This window comes from Orcinus orca, chromosome 2 (assembly GCF_937001465.1).
Source record: "Orcinus orca chromosome 2, mOrcOrc1.1, whole genome shotgun sequence".
Taxonomy (NCBI): Eukaryota; Metazoa; Chordata; class Mammalia; order Artiodactyla; family Delphinidae; genus Orcinus; species Orcinus orca.
The window spans coordinates 20,504,976-20,518,958 of NC_064560.1; the positions used below are offsets into that span (position 1 = coordinate 20,504,976).

Here is a 13,983-nt window from a genome sequence, read left to right on the forward strand (position 1 = left end):
ATTGGGTTATCTGGAAATGGAAATCATTTAATAGTAGCCACTGCAAGACGAAGAGGAGGGCGTGTGGGGTGGGGGCCAGGTGATTATGCGGTAGCCCGTCGGAGATAGGCCACTACTAACTACAGCGTGTGGACCCTGCTGGGCGTCCAGAATTTCTGTTCGGAGAATTTATCCTTCTTTTGTATATTACACAGTATGAGTAGAGATGTTTTATAGATGGGGCAAGCATTATTTCTTCAAAAAATGGTTCCTGAACTGAAATCTGTTTCAGAAGCAGAGGTCCTTAGTATTATGCTATTTTCTTAATTGATCTAGAAAGTAATCACCGCTTCTGGTGATTACGAGAAGTAGCTTATCAGTTTATGAAGGCAGCTACACATGACTTAGCACAAATGTAAATTTTGTATCGAATCTGATGTTACCTTGTTTGTGGAATTTCATGTATTAGGTTTGGGGAGGCATTTGTGCATCCGTGGTTATGTTTAAATGTAGCATTAGTATTACTTTATGCCTCATTTTGTTTAATATATTATCAAGAGAAGAAGATTTATAATGGAAATCTTGGCAGAGGGTTAAGTTTGTATTTATAATAATGCAGGGTGGTGCTTTACGTTATACTCAAAAGAACCAAATACAAAATTTTGTGTGTAGTATTTATAAAGTGTATTTTTAAAATATGTACAGAAAGTTCCTGGAAAGGAGATATGCCCCACATGGTTGGGTAGATGTAGTGGCATTGTACTGTGAGAGAATTTTTTTTCTTTCTACTTTGCTGCTGTTTCCAGCTTTTTAAAACAATGAAACCATATTACTTTTATAGTGAGGAAACTGCCCATTATAAGGGAAAGTGCATAGCAATCACTTTGGTAATCTTTATCTGATGGTGTATATAAATCACCTGTGTGCAGTCAGAATACATTTAGCTCGTGTGATATGCTTAATTTACCCCAAATGGAGTGCTTTCTTCCTATGACTTATTTATGTGGGGGTGGGATGGGGAGGGACTGAAGACAAAGGGCACATGTTAATAAGTTTCTGTGTGTTAACTCCTTTAGACATACTATTTGCTTTTGAGGTAATGGCTTACTGAAAAAGGAAAATAGGAGCAGAATCATGATATTCCGAAGATTGGTAATTTTTTATATTTAGATGACGTCATGGGGTTCTTTTAGAAATAGAAAATTTTTATAAGTAAATTATTTCTATTTCCTTTTAGAAAACTTTAAACACTGACCTTTAGAAAATATGATTTCTTTCTCTTTGTTTTCTGACCAGGACATGTATTCCTCTGAGAAACGTTGGACAGCAGATTTGGGTGTAGTGCCTGATCGGGACCACGTACAAAGACATCTCCAGTCATGGGTAAGTGCCCTTCCTCCTGTGTATCATTTCAGTCCTCTCAGGAGCATCTGCAATGTTGTCCTTAAAGAAAAAAATTGTTACTGAGCAGATTGGAATTATGTCACTTCATCAGAGATTGGATAATCTGGTTCAGCCCAATACTGTGCACTTGCCTGTATTTAAACGAGGAGATTGATGTTTGATTTATTCTAAGAAGTTAGGTGTGGTGAGGATATCTGTGTCATTAGCTTCTTGGCTGGTTTAGTTCTACTATCTAAACTTTTCTGTTGACTAGCCATTGGAAAGTGACTTTTTGGAAATATGAAGAGGGAAAAAATTGCAGTTGACCATAATTAGCAGAGGTTTTATTGTGTGAAATTTAATCATTGGGTAACATAGGTTAATATTATATTTAAGCAAAAAAAAGAAAGAAATCTCTTTATCAATGTCTTTGATGGATCAAGGAACCAAGTCTATCCTATAGACCTGTCTTGATACAGATTTTATCTTCTCAGTTGTGAGGGGATGGTATGTGTAATATTTTCTGTCATTCCTTTCCACTTCTGTTTGTGAACAGAACTGGATTTTACTATTTTGTGTTGTTTACTTTTAGAGAGTGAGGAAAGAATTAAGATTTAATCCTGACTGGGATCCTATGACAGTTCTGATGTACTTTTAGAGTACAGCTTTTTGATTATGGAAACCTTGGGATGAAGTGGGCATTTTCTTATTGGAATATAATATTAGAGAGTTTAAAATTTTTCACATGTTATTTATATTAATTATATTTACCTTAATAGGAATAGAGTCGCTTTTCTCATCAGTTTGAATAATCAGGCAGTTGATAAGTGAAAATGAAGCTGTTATTGTGAAATCTTTGAGTGCTTTCTGCTAAAAGTAATATTGCAAGTAGTGGTCTTTGGTTTTGGAGACTTTTCAGTGGGTTACTTTTTCAGTGGTGTGCTTTGAATAAACAAGGATAGTTGCCAGATGAGTTCAAATACAGATTCGGAAAGAAGCACCTTTGGTTATGTCAGCTCCGTTCATATGAAGTTTTGTGAGAATGTTTACCTATCATAGAATGCCAACTCTAGTAAAGATGGTAATATGACTTCATGAACACTAAGAGCATTTTAGTTTAAAAAATGCTTACCTTTTTTGGAAATGTAACTAAATTTTGTTCTGCGTTGTAACCTTAGTGGTCTGGTAGATCACTGTTACAGCTGGCAAGTTCTTTGAGGACAAATACAGGGTGTCTTTGATTTTTGAATCTTGGTGTCTAACACGACTGCCTCCTAAAACTCAGAGCCCTGTGAGCGTGAAAGCAGAGGGAGGGATGGCTTACTAGGCAGCCAAGATATGTATCGGAACCACCAACAATTTATCTATAAATTACAATGGTTATACTTTATTTGCAAGATTTAAAATTTGTTTTATATCTACTAGTTCATTTCTCATTTCTGCTCGTTTGTATTTAATTTTTTTTGGTTCTTTTGTTATTTATCTCTTCGAAGATCTCTTACATGCTTATTTTAAAGTCTTTTTCAGATCATTTGATGATTTTTGTCTTGTCTGCAGTGAGTTTATGTGTGGTTGTTGATATTGTTGGTGTTTTCATCATGTTCTGTAATTCTGCAGGCAAGTTCTGATGGGAGTTTCTTTTTTCTTTTTCCTGTGTGTGTGTGTGCGCGTGTGTGTGTCTCTCTGTCTCTTTGTGATTTCCCCTGTTGGTCTAGCAGATTTGCCGTTGTCTCTGCCTGGCTTTGGAGTTCCCAGATCAGAATCAGGTCTGTGTTAGTGGACCAGAGCCCCAGTCCCATGGTGACATTGGGGATATCACAGATTCAGTCACTGAGGCAGCTGGCATTAGGTCAGCTGCTTCCTAAGCTGTAGCCTGAGTGCAGTTAGCAGAAATCTTTTTCAGTCTAGTTTCCTATCAAGGAAGAGTGCCAGCCCAGTCCCTGGTTTTGAGCAAAGAGCCTGGCTACTGACCCTCGTAGCCCTTGTGGAGCCCTTGTTACACCACACGATCAACCCATAGTTAATCCCCGAGGATCAGCTGCCTGCTGCCTTTTCCTGCTTTGCGGCCCAGAGCTCAGCAGACCTCCTGGCTTCAGCAAGGCTCACACTTTGTGTCTCTGTTAGATTTCTGATCTGTGGAGACGTTTAACATGTTTGGGGGCATAGGTATGTCCTTTTGGTCATTTGTCTTCATATTTTATCTGTAATTTCTCTGTGTTTGTTGCGAAGAAAGGGAGTTGCAAAGCATGAACAATGCCATTGGGCATTTAACCACTGGGAATACAGTGAAGTCCCCAATCCTTGCTTCACATTTAAGATTTAAAAATAAATCAGTTTCTGCTTAGTTCCCTGGTTCCTAGCGTTCCTCCCCGTCGTCCATTACCACTTCACTCGCTAGGTGAGCCCCGTGGGGCTGTGCCTCCAGAGCATGCTGCCTGCCTCACTCTAGTAGCCCTCGTCCTCCAGTAAAATCAGCGGCCTGTTTACTCTGATCTTCATCTATTCTGTAAACTCCTTAAGGGCAAAGACTTATTCCTAGTGGTAAGTTCCTGGCACTCAGTAAATGCTCAGTAAATAGTGCATGGATTTGACGGTTCCTAAGTGACATCCTTACTATGTGGTAACTGTAGCTGTTCCATGTGTTATTATTCTTAGGTTGAAATTCGAGCTGCTCCCATGAAAAGTGTGTGTGTAGGATAAAGCGTTCCAAGTAGGGGAGCACTGTGAGAAAAGCATGAAGGTTTGACCATACAAGGATGTTACTGAGTAGTTGAGCATTCTGGAATATAGAGCTGGGGAGGAGATGAAATCAGGGTCTGGGGGCATGTACATTTCTGAAGGTTTGGACTTCATATCTCAGGGCTTAGGAACTATTGAGGGACTTCAGTTAGGGGAACAACTTAAGATTTTATTCTGGAAAAATTACTCTGACAAAGAGACATTTTTGTTAGATGTAAATTAAAAAGATGGGTTACAGGCAGTATTTGCTTTGCCTAGTTTTGTTCTTAGTTTTCAGCCCTTTCGTTGCTCGCTTTGAAATAAACTTTGAGTTTCTTTCTTGCCAACTTGATTTTCTGTAGTGATGGAAATCATTCTCGAGCAGAGAACTGGAACCATAGATTAGGGAGTGTTGTCATGGTCTGTGCCGTGTTGCAGTTTCTGTGGGGTTGTAAGTTTTCATAAAGGTGGGAGGGAACTGAGTATATCAGAGTTCCTGTTTTTGTAAAAACTACTGGAGAAGCATGGTACAGGTTAAAAAATAGGAAGACATGTCATTAAAGATAGAATTTCCAAACCTAGATTTGGGTGAGATTGACAACTAAAATTTTTTTCAGTATTTCTCTAGAGATTACAAGAAAGGTTGGATACTTGTATGTCTGGATGCGTTTAGCTCTGCAGGATTTCCTAACCCTTCCCATGTCATGAACCATGTAGGACATGGTAGTAGTTGTACAGCATGTGAGAGGCCACCAGCTCTGACACCTCAGGCCGGGCCGAGGGATCTGTTTCTCTGCACATCCTGACACACAAATTGGGATGCTCCAACTGTAAGACCTAGAGAATTTGGAGGCTACCAGCTCTGACACCTCAGGCCGGGCCGAGGGATCTGTTTCTCTGCACATCCTGACACACAAATTGGGATGCTCCAACTGTAAGACCTAGAGAATTTGTTAGGTGCTTTAAGATGTTTTTCAGTTTTTAGTCTCAATTTTTATGTATTCTGTTAAGTTCTGAGGCCGAATATTGGTCTTGTGGAATATGTGTTATATGATGCTGCTATGCTGTGCATTTCATTGTGAATTGTTAACTTTATTACAATTTGCAAAAAGCCTTTTTCAGTACTTAAATTGGTCTTAATTTTCTATAATGCATATTCAGCAATGTTTAGCATTTATCAGATTTTTTAAAGATTTTGTTTTTATCAGATGGTGCCAAAGATGCAATACAGTTGTTATATTTAAGTCTGGCTGTCATTTAAAATGGATTTTTTAGATCTTTGATGGAGATTATAAAAGCAAGAGTAGTTTGTGTAAAGAGCAGTGCTTGGGACTTCCCTGGTGGCGCAGTGGTTGAGAATCTGCCTGCTAATGCAGGGGACACAGGTTCGAGCCCTGGTCTGGGAGGATCGCACATGCCGCGGAGCAGTTAGGCCCGTGAGCCACAACTACTGAGCCTGCGCCTCTGGAGCCTGTGCTCCGCAACAAGAGAGGCCGCAATAGTGAGAGGCCTGTGCACCGCGATGACGAGTGGCCCCTGCTTGCCACAACTAGAGAAAGCCCTCACACAGAAACGAAGACCCAACACAGCAAAAATAAATAAATAAATAAATTACTGAACTCCTACCCCCAACATCTTCTTAAAAAAAAAAAAAAAAAAAGACTCCACCTGCCAATGCAGGGGACACGGGTTCCAGCCCTCGTCCGGGAAGATCCCACATGCCACGGACCAACTAAGGCCGTGCGCCACAACTACTGAAGCCCACATGCCTAGAGCCCGTGCTCCGCAACGTGAGAAGCCCACACACCACGAGGAAGAGTAGCTCCCTCTCGCCGCAACTAGAGAAAGACCTCGTGCAGCAACAAAGACCCAACACAGCCAAAAATAAATAAATAAACAAATTTATTTAAAAAAGAAGAGCAGTGCTTAACAATTTCTAGATGATTATTTTGATGGAATATGTTAAAAAAAAAAAAGCCGAAAAAGCACCAAAAACCAAAAGTGATAATTTAGGGTACTAATTATTTTCCTTTTCCTAAGTTTTAAGTTAAAAAAAATAAAGCTTATCTAATCTATTAAAATTTTTAATCTTTACTTCTGTATTTATTTCACTTTCTTTGGAAAAGTTTTGCTCTGTAAGTAATTATATGAAATGTTTCCTAAGAGAGTCTTTTTGGATGTTGACTGGGCAATCCAGGAGTGAATCTGTTGTGTGGGAGAGTTTGATCCTGCCCTTTGGCCTAAATAGTGGAGTGAGTTTTTTGAGGTTACTTCGGGATATGAAATATTTCTCTTTTATCTGAGGAAAAAGTAATGGCAGCGAATAATTTGGGATGTGGTGTATTTGTGGCTTTCTAATAAGAGTAGGAGTAAATATCATCATTCGTTGGAGCGGTAGACTAAGAGATGATGCTGAAGTGAAGAACACTTTAACATTTGTTAGAGCAGATAATGTTACAAATAATTGAGGAGATTACTAAATCCCTGAGTGGTGGGATAAGGATTCTTCTGAGTCTTTTTATTAAATAGAAAAAATCATGCAACAAGTAAGATAGGACTTTCCCTAAGTACTGGCTACATCTTCTCTCTATAACAATAGCCTATCTAGATGTATATCCTGTTTTATGGAATAGCTGTGTACCTCAGAAGTTGGGCAGAAGTTAAAGAAAAGAAAATTTAAGTTGAATTGCATTTTAAATACTGGCGTGTCTGCATTTAATGAAATCTGGAGAGAAATCCCCTTGAAAATGACATTAATTTCAGAAAATAGAGTTTGAGTTTTACAATTTTTTCTTGAATTCATTTTATTATAACTGATGTACTGGTTTGAAAAATTTCCTATCTCTTTAACAAAAACTTCTCTAAAAACAAAAACTTCTCTAATATATTCTATATGAAAATATTATAGGTATGACTTTTAGTATTTCTCATTCATCAAAAGACATATAATGGAAAACAGCTTGTAAGTGATATTTGTTATATGGTCTACAACTAGTTTATCTACATATAATTAACATCAGTTTGTTTTTTTAAAATAGTGTCTGGACAGCTGTATATTATCACTTTTTGCATTTAGTCAAATAGACATTTTCTATTAAGAGAATTTGAGCCTGTCAGTGTATATGATGGATATCATTGTATAGTTGTCTTCTCATTTCCCAGATATGTGAAATTGATGTTAAAAATTTCCTAGCCTCGATCTTTCTCCCTTAAAACTGATCTAAAATGATATTTTGGTGTTACTTTTTTTTTCTTTTTTGGAGATAGACAAGTGATTATGTAATAATTCTTTCTAGCCTCTCTTTAAATCCTTGGGCTGAAAGGATGAAGAATATAGCGAGAACGTCTTCCCAGTTTCCCTTACCCCAGTCTCCCACTCCCACTTCCAGCACTGAGCCATAGTTATTTTTTTTTTAAAAAGGAAGTGTTGTATAGGTTTCTATCATGATTGTGGTCCAGAAGTTAGGAGGGCAACTGGAACTGAAAACTTTTTATATGAGTTATCTCTTATTTAGCTTCAAAGATGGTGGTCATTGTATAGGCAGATGGTAGTGGAGTGCTATTTTCCCCCCTAAATTCAGAAGCTGACTTCTGCTGGCATTACCTAGGTACCCCTGGAATTGCAACAGTTTTCTTTCTGCTTACACCTTTGGAGCATTCAGGTGTTAAACTTTAAACAGTGGGATGTAAAAAGATTATGGTCAGATACTAACATACACTCATATACATCTTATATTAAATTGTGGGGCATTTGGAATTGCAATGTCTTTTTAAAAGTACAGTGGCCTGTTTCAGATTCTAGAAGAATGGAACAGAACTGGAATTTATTGGATGCACTGATAAAAGCTTTCGACACTATATAGTAAAGTACTGTGATCTCCTCACTGGTTAACCTTGTTATATTCTAATAAATGCAAAGTAAGGCAAAATATGTTTGCTTGACTGTAACTTAAAAGAAATTTGAAAAGCAAACATGTATTAAGTTTTTATGTAAACCTACAGTAGTTGGTCTTTTGTATTTTCCTTAGGTAATAACTTTCTGTTCTTTCCTTCTGTGATACGTAGATATAGATCAAGTAAGTGTATGTACCAGGAAAGGAGGAACTAGGTATTACCAGTGTTGGAAGAATATTACAAACTTGTTTCCTTGTGACAATTATGGCACAACAAAATTTGAATTTGATTTTCCAGCCTGCTTGAATTTATTGTTTTAACTGCAGTAATACAAGGTTATATGCCAAATGATTGATTCAGACTGTTAGAATATGATTGCCAAGATATATTAATATTTCATTGGCATGCTTTATTATAAAAAATGTTGTTTCTGGTGGTAGAAGTAACCTAGAAGCTATATGAAAGGGGATTTCCTTACTGCTAACTAAAGAGAAAGCTTCTTTTTTGTACCCTCTTTTGGGTTAGGAAAGATCCTTCTCTGTTGCCATGAAGAATGCACATGGTCTTGATCCATATTACCACACATGGAGGCCATAGGGCCATTGTGATTAAAAAAAAAAAATCAGCCTTAGACCTTTCATAGAACTTTGTACCTATATGTACCTATGGGTATATGTACCTATATGTACAGGGAACTTTGCCCAGGACCGGAGAAAAACCCCGCCCCAACTTTTTAGGTACCCAAACTGACTTTGTTAAAAGGAACTTGGATCTCAAATGATTACTTAGTAGAAGTAACTCTCCACTTAAGAAAGGTATACTTAAAAATGTTGACTTGTGTTTTAAAAGTGGAGTCATTATTCTCTTTTCCCCTAAAATGTGATGTAAAAAATTTTTAGCTATCAGGTTTTAGTCTAACCTTAAAGCTATGCTTTCCTAGCTCAGCGCTGAGCTGCATTCTGATGGACAATAATAACTTCTAGGTCTGCAGAATTTTCCTTCTTAAGTTATTTTTTTCTGTTTAGTGCATATCTGTTCTCAGCAGGTGAAATTCTACCTCTGATATCGTGAAATTCTATCCTTCCTTCCCACCCAGTCCAACTTAATTTTTTCCATGGGATCAATTCTTTATTTTATTTTTAAATATCTGAATGTGTATTTAAAAAATACACATTATTTATTTTTGGAACCATTTGAGAATAGGTTGCATATATCGTGTATTTCGGTGTGTAGTTCTGAAGAATAAGGATACTCTCTTACATGACTGCAGTAAAACTATCAAAAAGATAAATTATGTTTATCTGGTCTACAATCCTTATTTCATTGCTGAGTTTCCCCAGTAATGTCCTTTATGACAATTCTGTCCTTCCAGTGCCGGGTCCAGCTGAGTATCATTCACGCCTTGCGTTTAGTGTGAAGTCTCTTTAGTCTCCTCTAATCTGGAAGGTTCCTCAGATGTTCTTTTTTTTTTTTTTCTTTTGCGGTCCGTGGGCCTCTCACTGTTGTGGCCTCTCCCGTTGCGGAGCACAGGCTCCGGACGCGCAGGCTCAGCGGCCATGGCTCACGGGCCCAGCCGCTCCGCGGCATGTGGGATCCTCCCGGACCGGGGCACGAACCCGCGTCCCCTCCATCGGCAGGCGGACTCTCAGCCACTGCGCCACCAGGGAATCCCTCTCCTAAGATGTTCTTTATCTCACATGATGTGGTATTTTAGAAGAATACAGACCAATTCTTTCACGAGTGTCCCTGAGGTTAGGACTGTCTGAGGCTCCTCTCCCGGGATCCGTCCTGGCATGTGTGACTGGTCTGGGGGCATTCCTTCAGGAAGCTGCCTGGAAGGGACAGGAGGACTGCGTGGTGATCTCTCCATTTCCTTCCGATTTGGTTCTTTCACAGAAAAATTTCCCATTTCTTCTTTAATTGAAATAGGATTCAAATCTCTTATATAAGAACAGGATTTATTATTCTACTGGTTTCTGTTTTGCTTTTATTGCAAAGGCTTGAGAAAAATGGTAATGAAATATTTTCTAGAATGTGAGATGACCTTGAATGGAGACATTTGGCTTTTATCAAGAGAAATTCCTTTCCGTATGATTCCTGTTTTGAATTACATTGACGAAAATCTCAAGATGCTGTTGAATAAGTACTATGAAGGTGTAAGGTATAGCGCTATTGAATTTAGTTTTTTTTTAATAACAATAAAGCAGCTGCAGCTCTTCATATATAAATTGAATTTGCTTCACTGAAGGTTAGCCCTTCCCATAACTTGGTGCTTCTTTGTCTTTGTCCTAATAAATTTTCTTTAGCTAAAAATAGAATAGGTGAACGTATCAAGACTTTGATTCTCATTGGGTTTTTATGGGTTATATTAAATTTAATGTGAAATGGTCAGGATACTTACTATCTGTAGTTATAATTCTTAAAAGTTTAATAATTGAAAGGTATATTGGAAGCTAGAAAATTGACAGAATATTGCAAAGTATGAGAGATTCAAAACTTGTTTTTAGACAACATTGAGACAGGTGATGCTATAAATTAATTTCTTAAAATGTTTTAAGAGTTGTGGTGTATGAGTCTGATTTTAAAACAAATTTTAAGGAAGAGAATGTATGATTTAGAATAAATATTAATAATGTTTTCTTTTTAGTACTAACATATTTAGTGAGCACCTCCCCGTGCACTGCTGCTATGTTGGTCTTTGGGGATACAGACAAGGACAAGACTAACATGGCCCTGGGCCTCATGGAGCACAGAACTAGTGGGGAGGACAGATACCGCAGCGCTGTTAATGCAAAAAGGGAAGCTGGTGTCTGCAGGAGCCAGGGAACCTCCTTCTGGGAGGGCAGGAAGACTACCCTTAGGAAATCATATTCCAGATGAGGCCTGGCTAAGTGAAGAGGAAGAGGGAGAGGGTTCTAAACAGAAGGAACATGTGTGAAGATCTGGAGTTAAGAGGTTGAGATTAAGATTAAGAAATTAAGGAAAATTTAGCATTGGTAGAAGTAGGTGTTTGGAGGGGATTAAGTTGGTAACTTCAGTTTAGATAAACACCCTACTGTTGCCTCCATTTTATACTTAATTTTACCTAATCTCATCTAAACTAATCTGTTCTCTTCATTTTCTCTAATCCCCTTTTGTTGTTTTAAAGTATAACTGTAACATTAAAATAAATACATTTGGGAATGGGGGGGAAAGTCATTGGTAACCCCACTTGTTTGCTTTTTTGCATATGGTCCTCTGGTATTGTCCAGATAGTATATATTTTGATGTAATTGGGTTCTTGGTGTATATGCAATTTTATATTTGGATTTCTAACATTGAATTGTGTTTAGATAGTTATCATATTTCCATAATTGTTTTTATACTTAGAATTCATAATTATATTCCTTAAAGGTAATGATGCATAGTAACTTATTTAACTACGTCCCTATTATTTTTTTTATTTATGATGGTTCATTTTTTAAAAAATGTTTGTAAAATGAATATCATTGATGACTTTGCCCTGTTTCTTAAAAAAACAACTATAATTCTTTAGGCTAGATTTATAGTATTGAAATGTTTTTGTAGATTTGTAGTATTGAAATGTTCTTCTTGTCTTTCTTAAAAGACTACATCAATTTACAGTGACTCTGGTAATTGGTGTACAAGGATACCAGTTTCACCATGACTAGCTCAGTAGGCTCAAAATGACATTATACTGTTGCTTTCAGTTGCATATTTGATTTTTAGACAGGATAACTTTCCAAAAAATTTGTGGTAAATATCCATAATGTAACATTTGCCATCTTAACCACTTTTAAGTGTACAGTTCAGTAGCATTAAGTATATTCACATTGTTGTGCAGCCAATCTCCGGAACTCTTTTTACCTTGCAAAACTGAAACTCCGTATTCATTAAACAACTTCATATTCCCCTCCCCACATCCTTTGGCAACCACCATTCTACTTTCTGTCTCTGTGAATATGACTACTCTGGATACCTCATGTAAGGGGGAGCATACAGTATTTGTCTTTTTGTGACTGGCTTATTTCATTTAGCATAATGTCCTCAAAGTTTAGACATGTTGTAGCATATATCAGAATTTCCTTACCTTTTAAGGCTGAATGATATTCTACTATATGGATTACATTTTGTGTATTCATCTGTTCATGGACACTTGGTTTGCGTCCACCTTTTGGCTATTGTGAATGATGCTGCTATGAACCTAGGTGTACAAATATCTCTTTGAGATTCTGCTTTCTGTTCTTTTGAGTATATACTCAGAAATGGAACTGCTGGATCATATGGCAATTCTATGTTTAATTTTTTGAGGAACTGCCATACTGCTTTTCACAGTGGCCACACCATTTTGCATTGTACTAGAGTTCCAATTTCTCCACATCCTTGTCAACACTTGTTATTTTCTATTTTTGGATAGCAGCCATCCTAATGGGTGTTCAGGAGGTATAGCATTGTTAGGATATCTTTTTCATGTGCTCACTATTTACATTTTCTGTTGCATCATATCCTTCTAAAATAGTCTTTTCTTCCAAAATGCTTATTGAAAAATCACAGATTTTTAACCTTGGATGATGCTTTTTTGTCTCTCCAAAAATTTATTATGAAACAATATAGTTTTTTTTTTTTTTTTTTGCAGTACACGGGCCTCTCACTGTTGTGGCCTCTCCCGTTGCGGAGCACAGGCTCCGGACGCGCAGGCTCAGCGGCCATGGCTCACAGGCCCAGCCGCTCTGTGGCATGTGGGATCTTCCCGGACCGGGGCACGAACCCGTGTCCCCTGCATTGGCAGGCGGACTCTCAACCACTGCGCCACTAGGGAAGCCCAACAATATAGTTTTTATATGTTTATTGGAACATAGGTAATTTTGTGATGGTCGGAGGAGAGAGAATGCGCAGTATACAGAAAAGGCAGAGATGGAAAAAGGTTTCAGAAAGGGAGGAAGAGCAGAGAATGATAGGTACCATGGATCAGTTTTGCTCAATGTATTGTTCTGTCAAGGACTCTCTTAATGGTCTTCCTTCCCTGTTGTGGTTAATGTGTTATGGTGATTACAGATTTTATATTGAGGAAACGCTGGAAAGACCTTTCTGAATGTTGAAGAGACTGCTGTGTTTATGTACACAAGCACTTTTATGAACTCTATAGAAATCCCTATGTCTTTATGTTTGTATGTTATGTGTGTGTGTATATATATCTCCCCACATAGGACTATTTGATCTTAAATGTGATGTTATAATGAATTATGATTTATTCCAAATTGAGTTATGATTTATTTTGAGATAAACATATACTTAAATGATTTTTAATATGTGTGTTTTTTTTAATAGAGCATTAAATTTATTTCAGTTGTATCCTGATGTTCTTTTTTTTTCTTTTTTTTTAAACATCTTTATTAGAGTATAATTACTTTATAATGGTGTGTTGGTTTCTCCTTTATAACAAAGTGCATCAGTTATACATATGCATATGTTCCCATATCTCTTCCCTCTTGCATCTCCCTCCCTCCCACCCTCCCTATCCCACCCCTCCAGGCAGTCACAAAGCAACAGCTGATCTCCCTGTGCTATGCAGCTGCTTCCCACTAGCTATCTACCTTATGTTTGGTAGTGTATATATGTCCATGCCTCTCTCTCACTTTGTCACAGCTTACCCTTCCCCCTCCCCATATCCTCAAGTCCATTCTCTAGTAGGTCTGTGTCTTTATTCCCGTCTTGCCCCTAGGTTCTTCATGACCACATATTTTTAATATGTGTTTTTTAATGGTAATGAATTTTTTAAAACTAATTATGTTATTTCATAGCTTTGTTAAAATCTGGAGTAGGTCAGATTGCCTGGATACTGTGTTTTCTTTGAATTCTTGATTTTGAAAATAAAGTCATATTTAAATTTCCTTATTATGACTAGAAAGTCTCTTTTCCTTCCATATCTGTGCATTCATCTGCATGTAGCTTGGGAAAGTCAAAAGAGAGGTCATTTCTGCACAAAGGAAAGCTTACTTTAAAAATTAA

The 13,983-nt window shown here is 37.5% G+C and overlaps 1 protein-coding gene across 16 annotated transcripts in view; it reads left to right on the forward strand.

Annotated features, from left to right (window-relative positions):
• Positions 1–13,983, forward strand: part of USP6NL (USP6 N-terminal like) — a 193,265-nt gene that overhangs the window by 59,093 nt on the left and 120,189 nt on the right. For all 16 annotated transcript variants that reach the window (XM_033439201.2, XM_033439206.2, XM_049706144.1 and 13 more), the window contains one exon: positions 1,276–1,362. Coding sequence is in view for 6 of the 16 variants with exons in the window: in XM_033439206.2 (XP_033295097.1) it covers positions 1,359–1,362 (4 nt within the window). In the remaining 10 variants the exon portion in view is untranslated. The remainder of the gene's footprint in view (positions 1–1,275; positions 1,363–13,983) is intronic.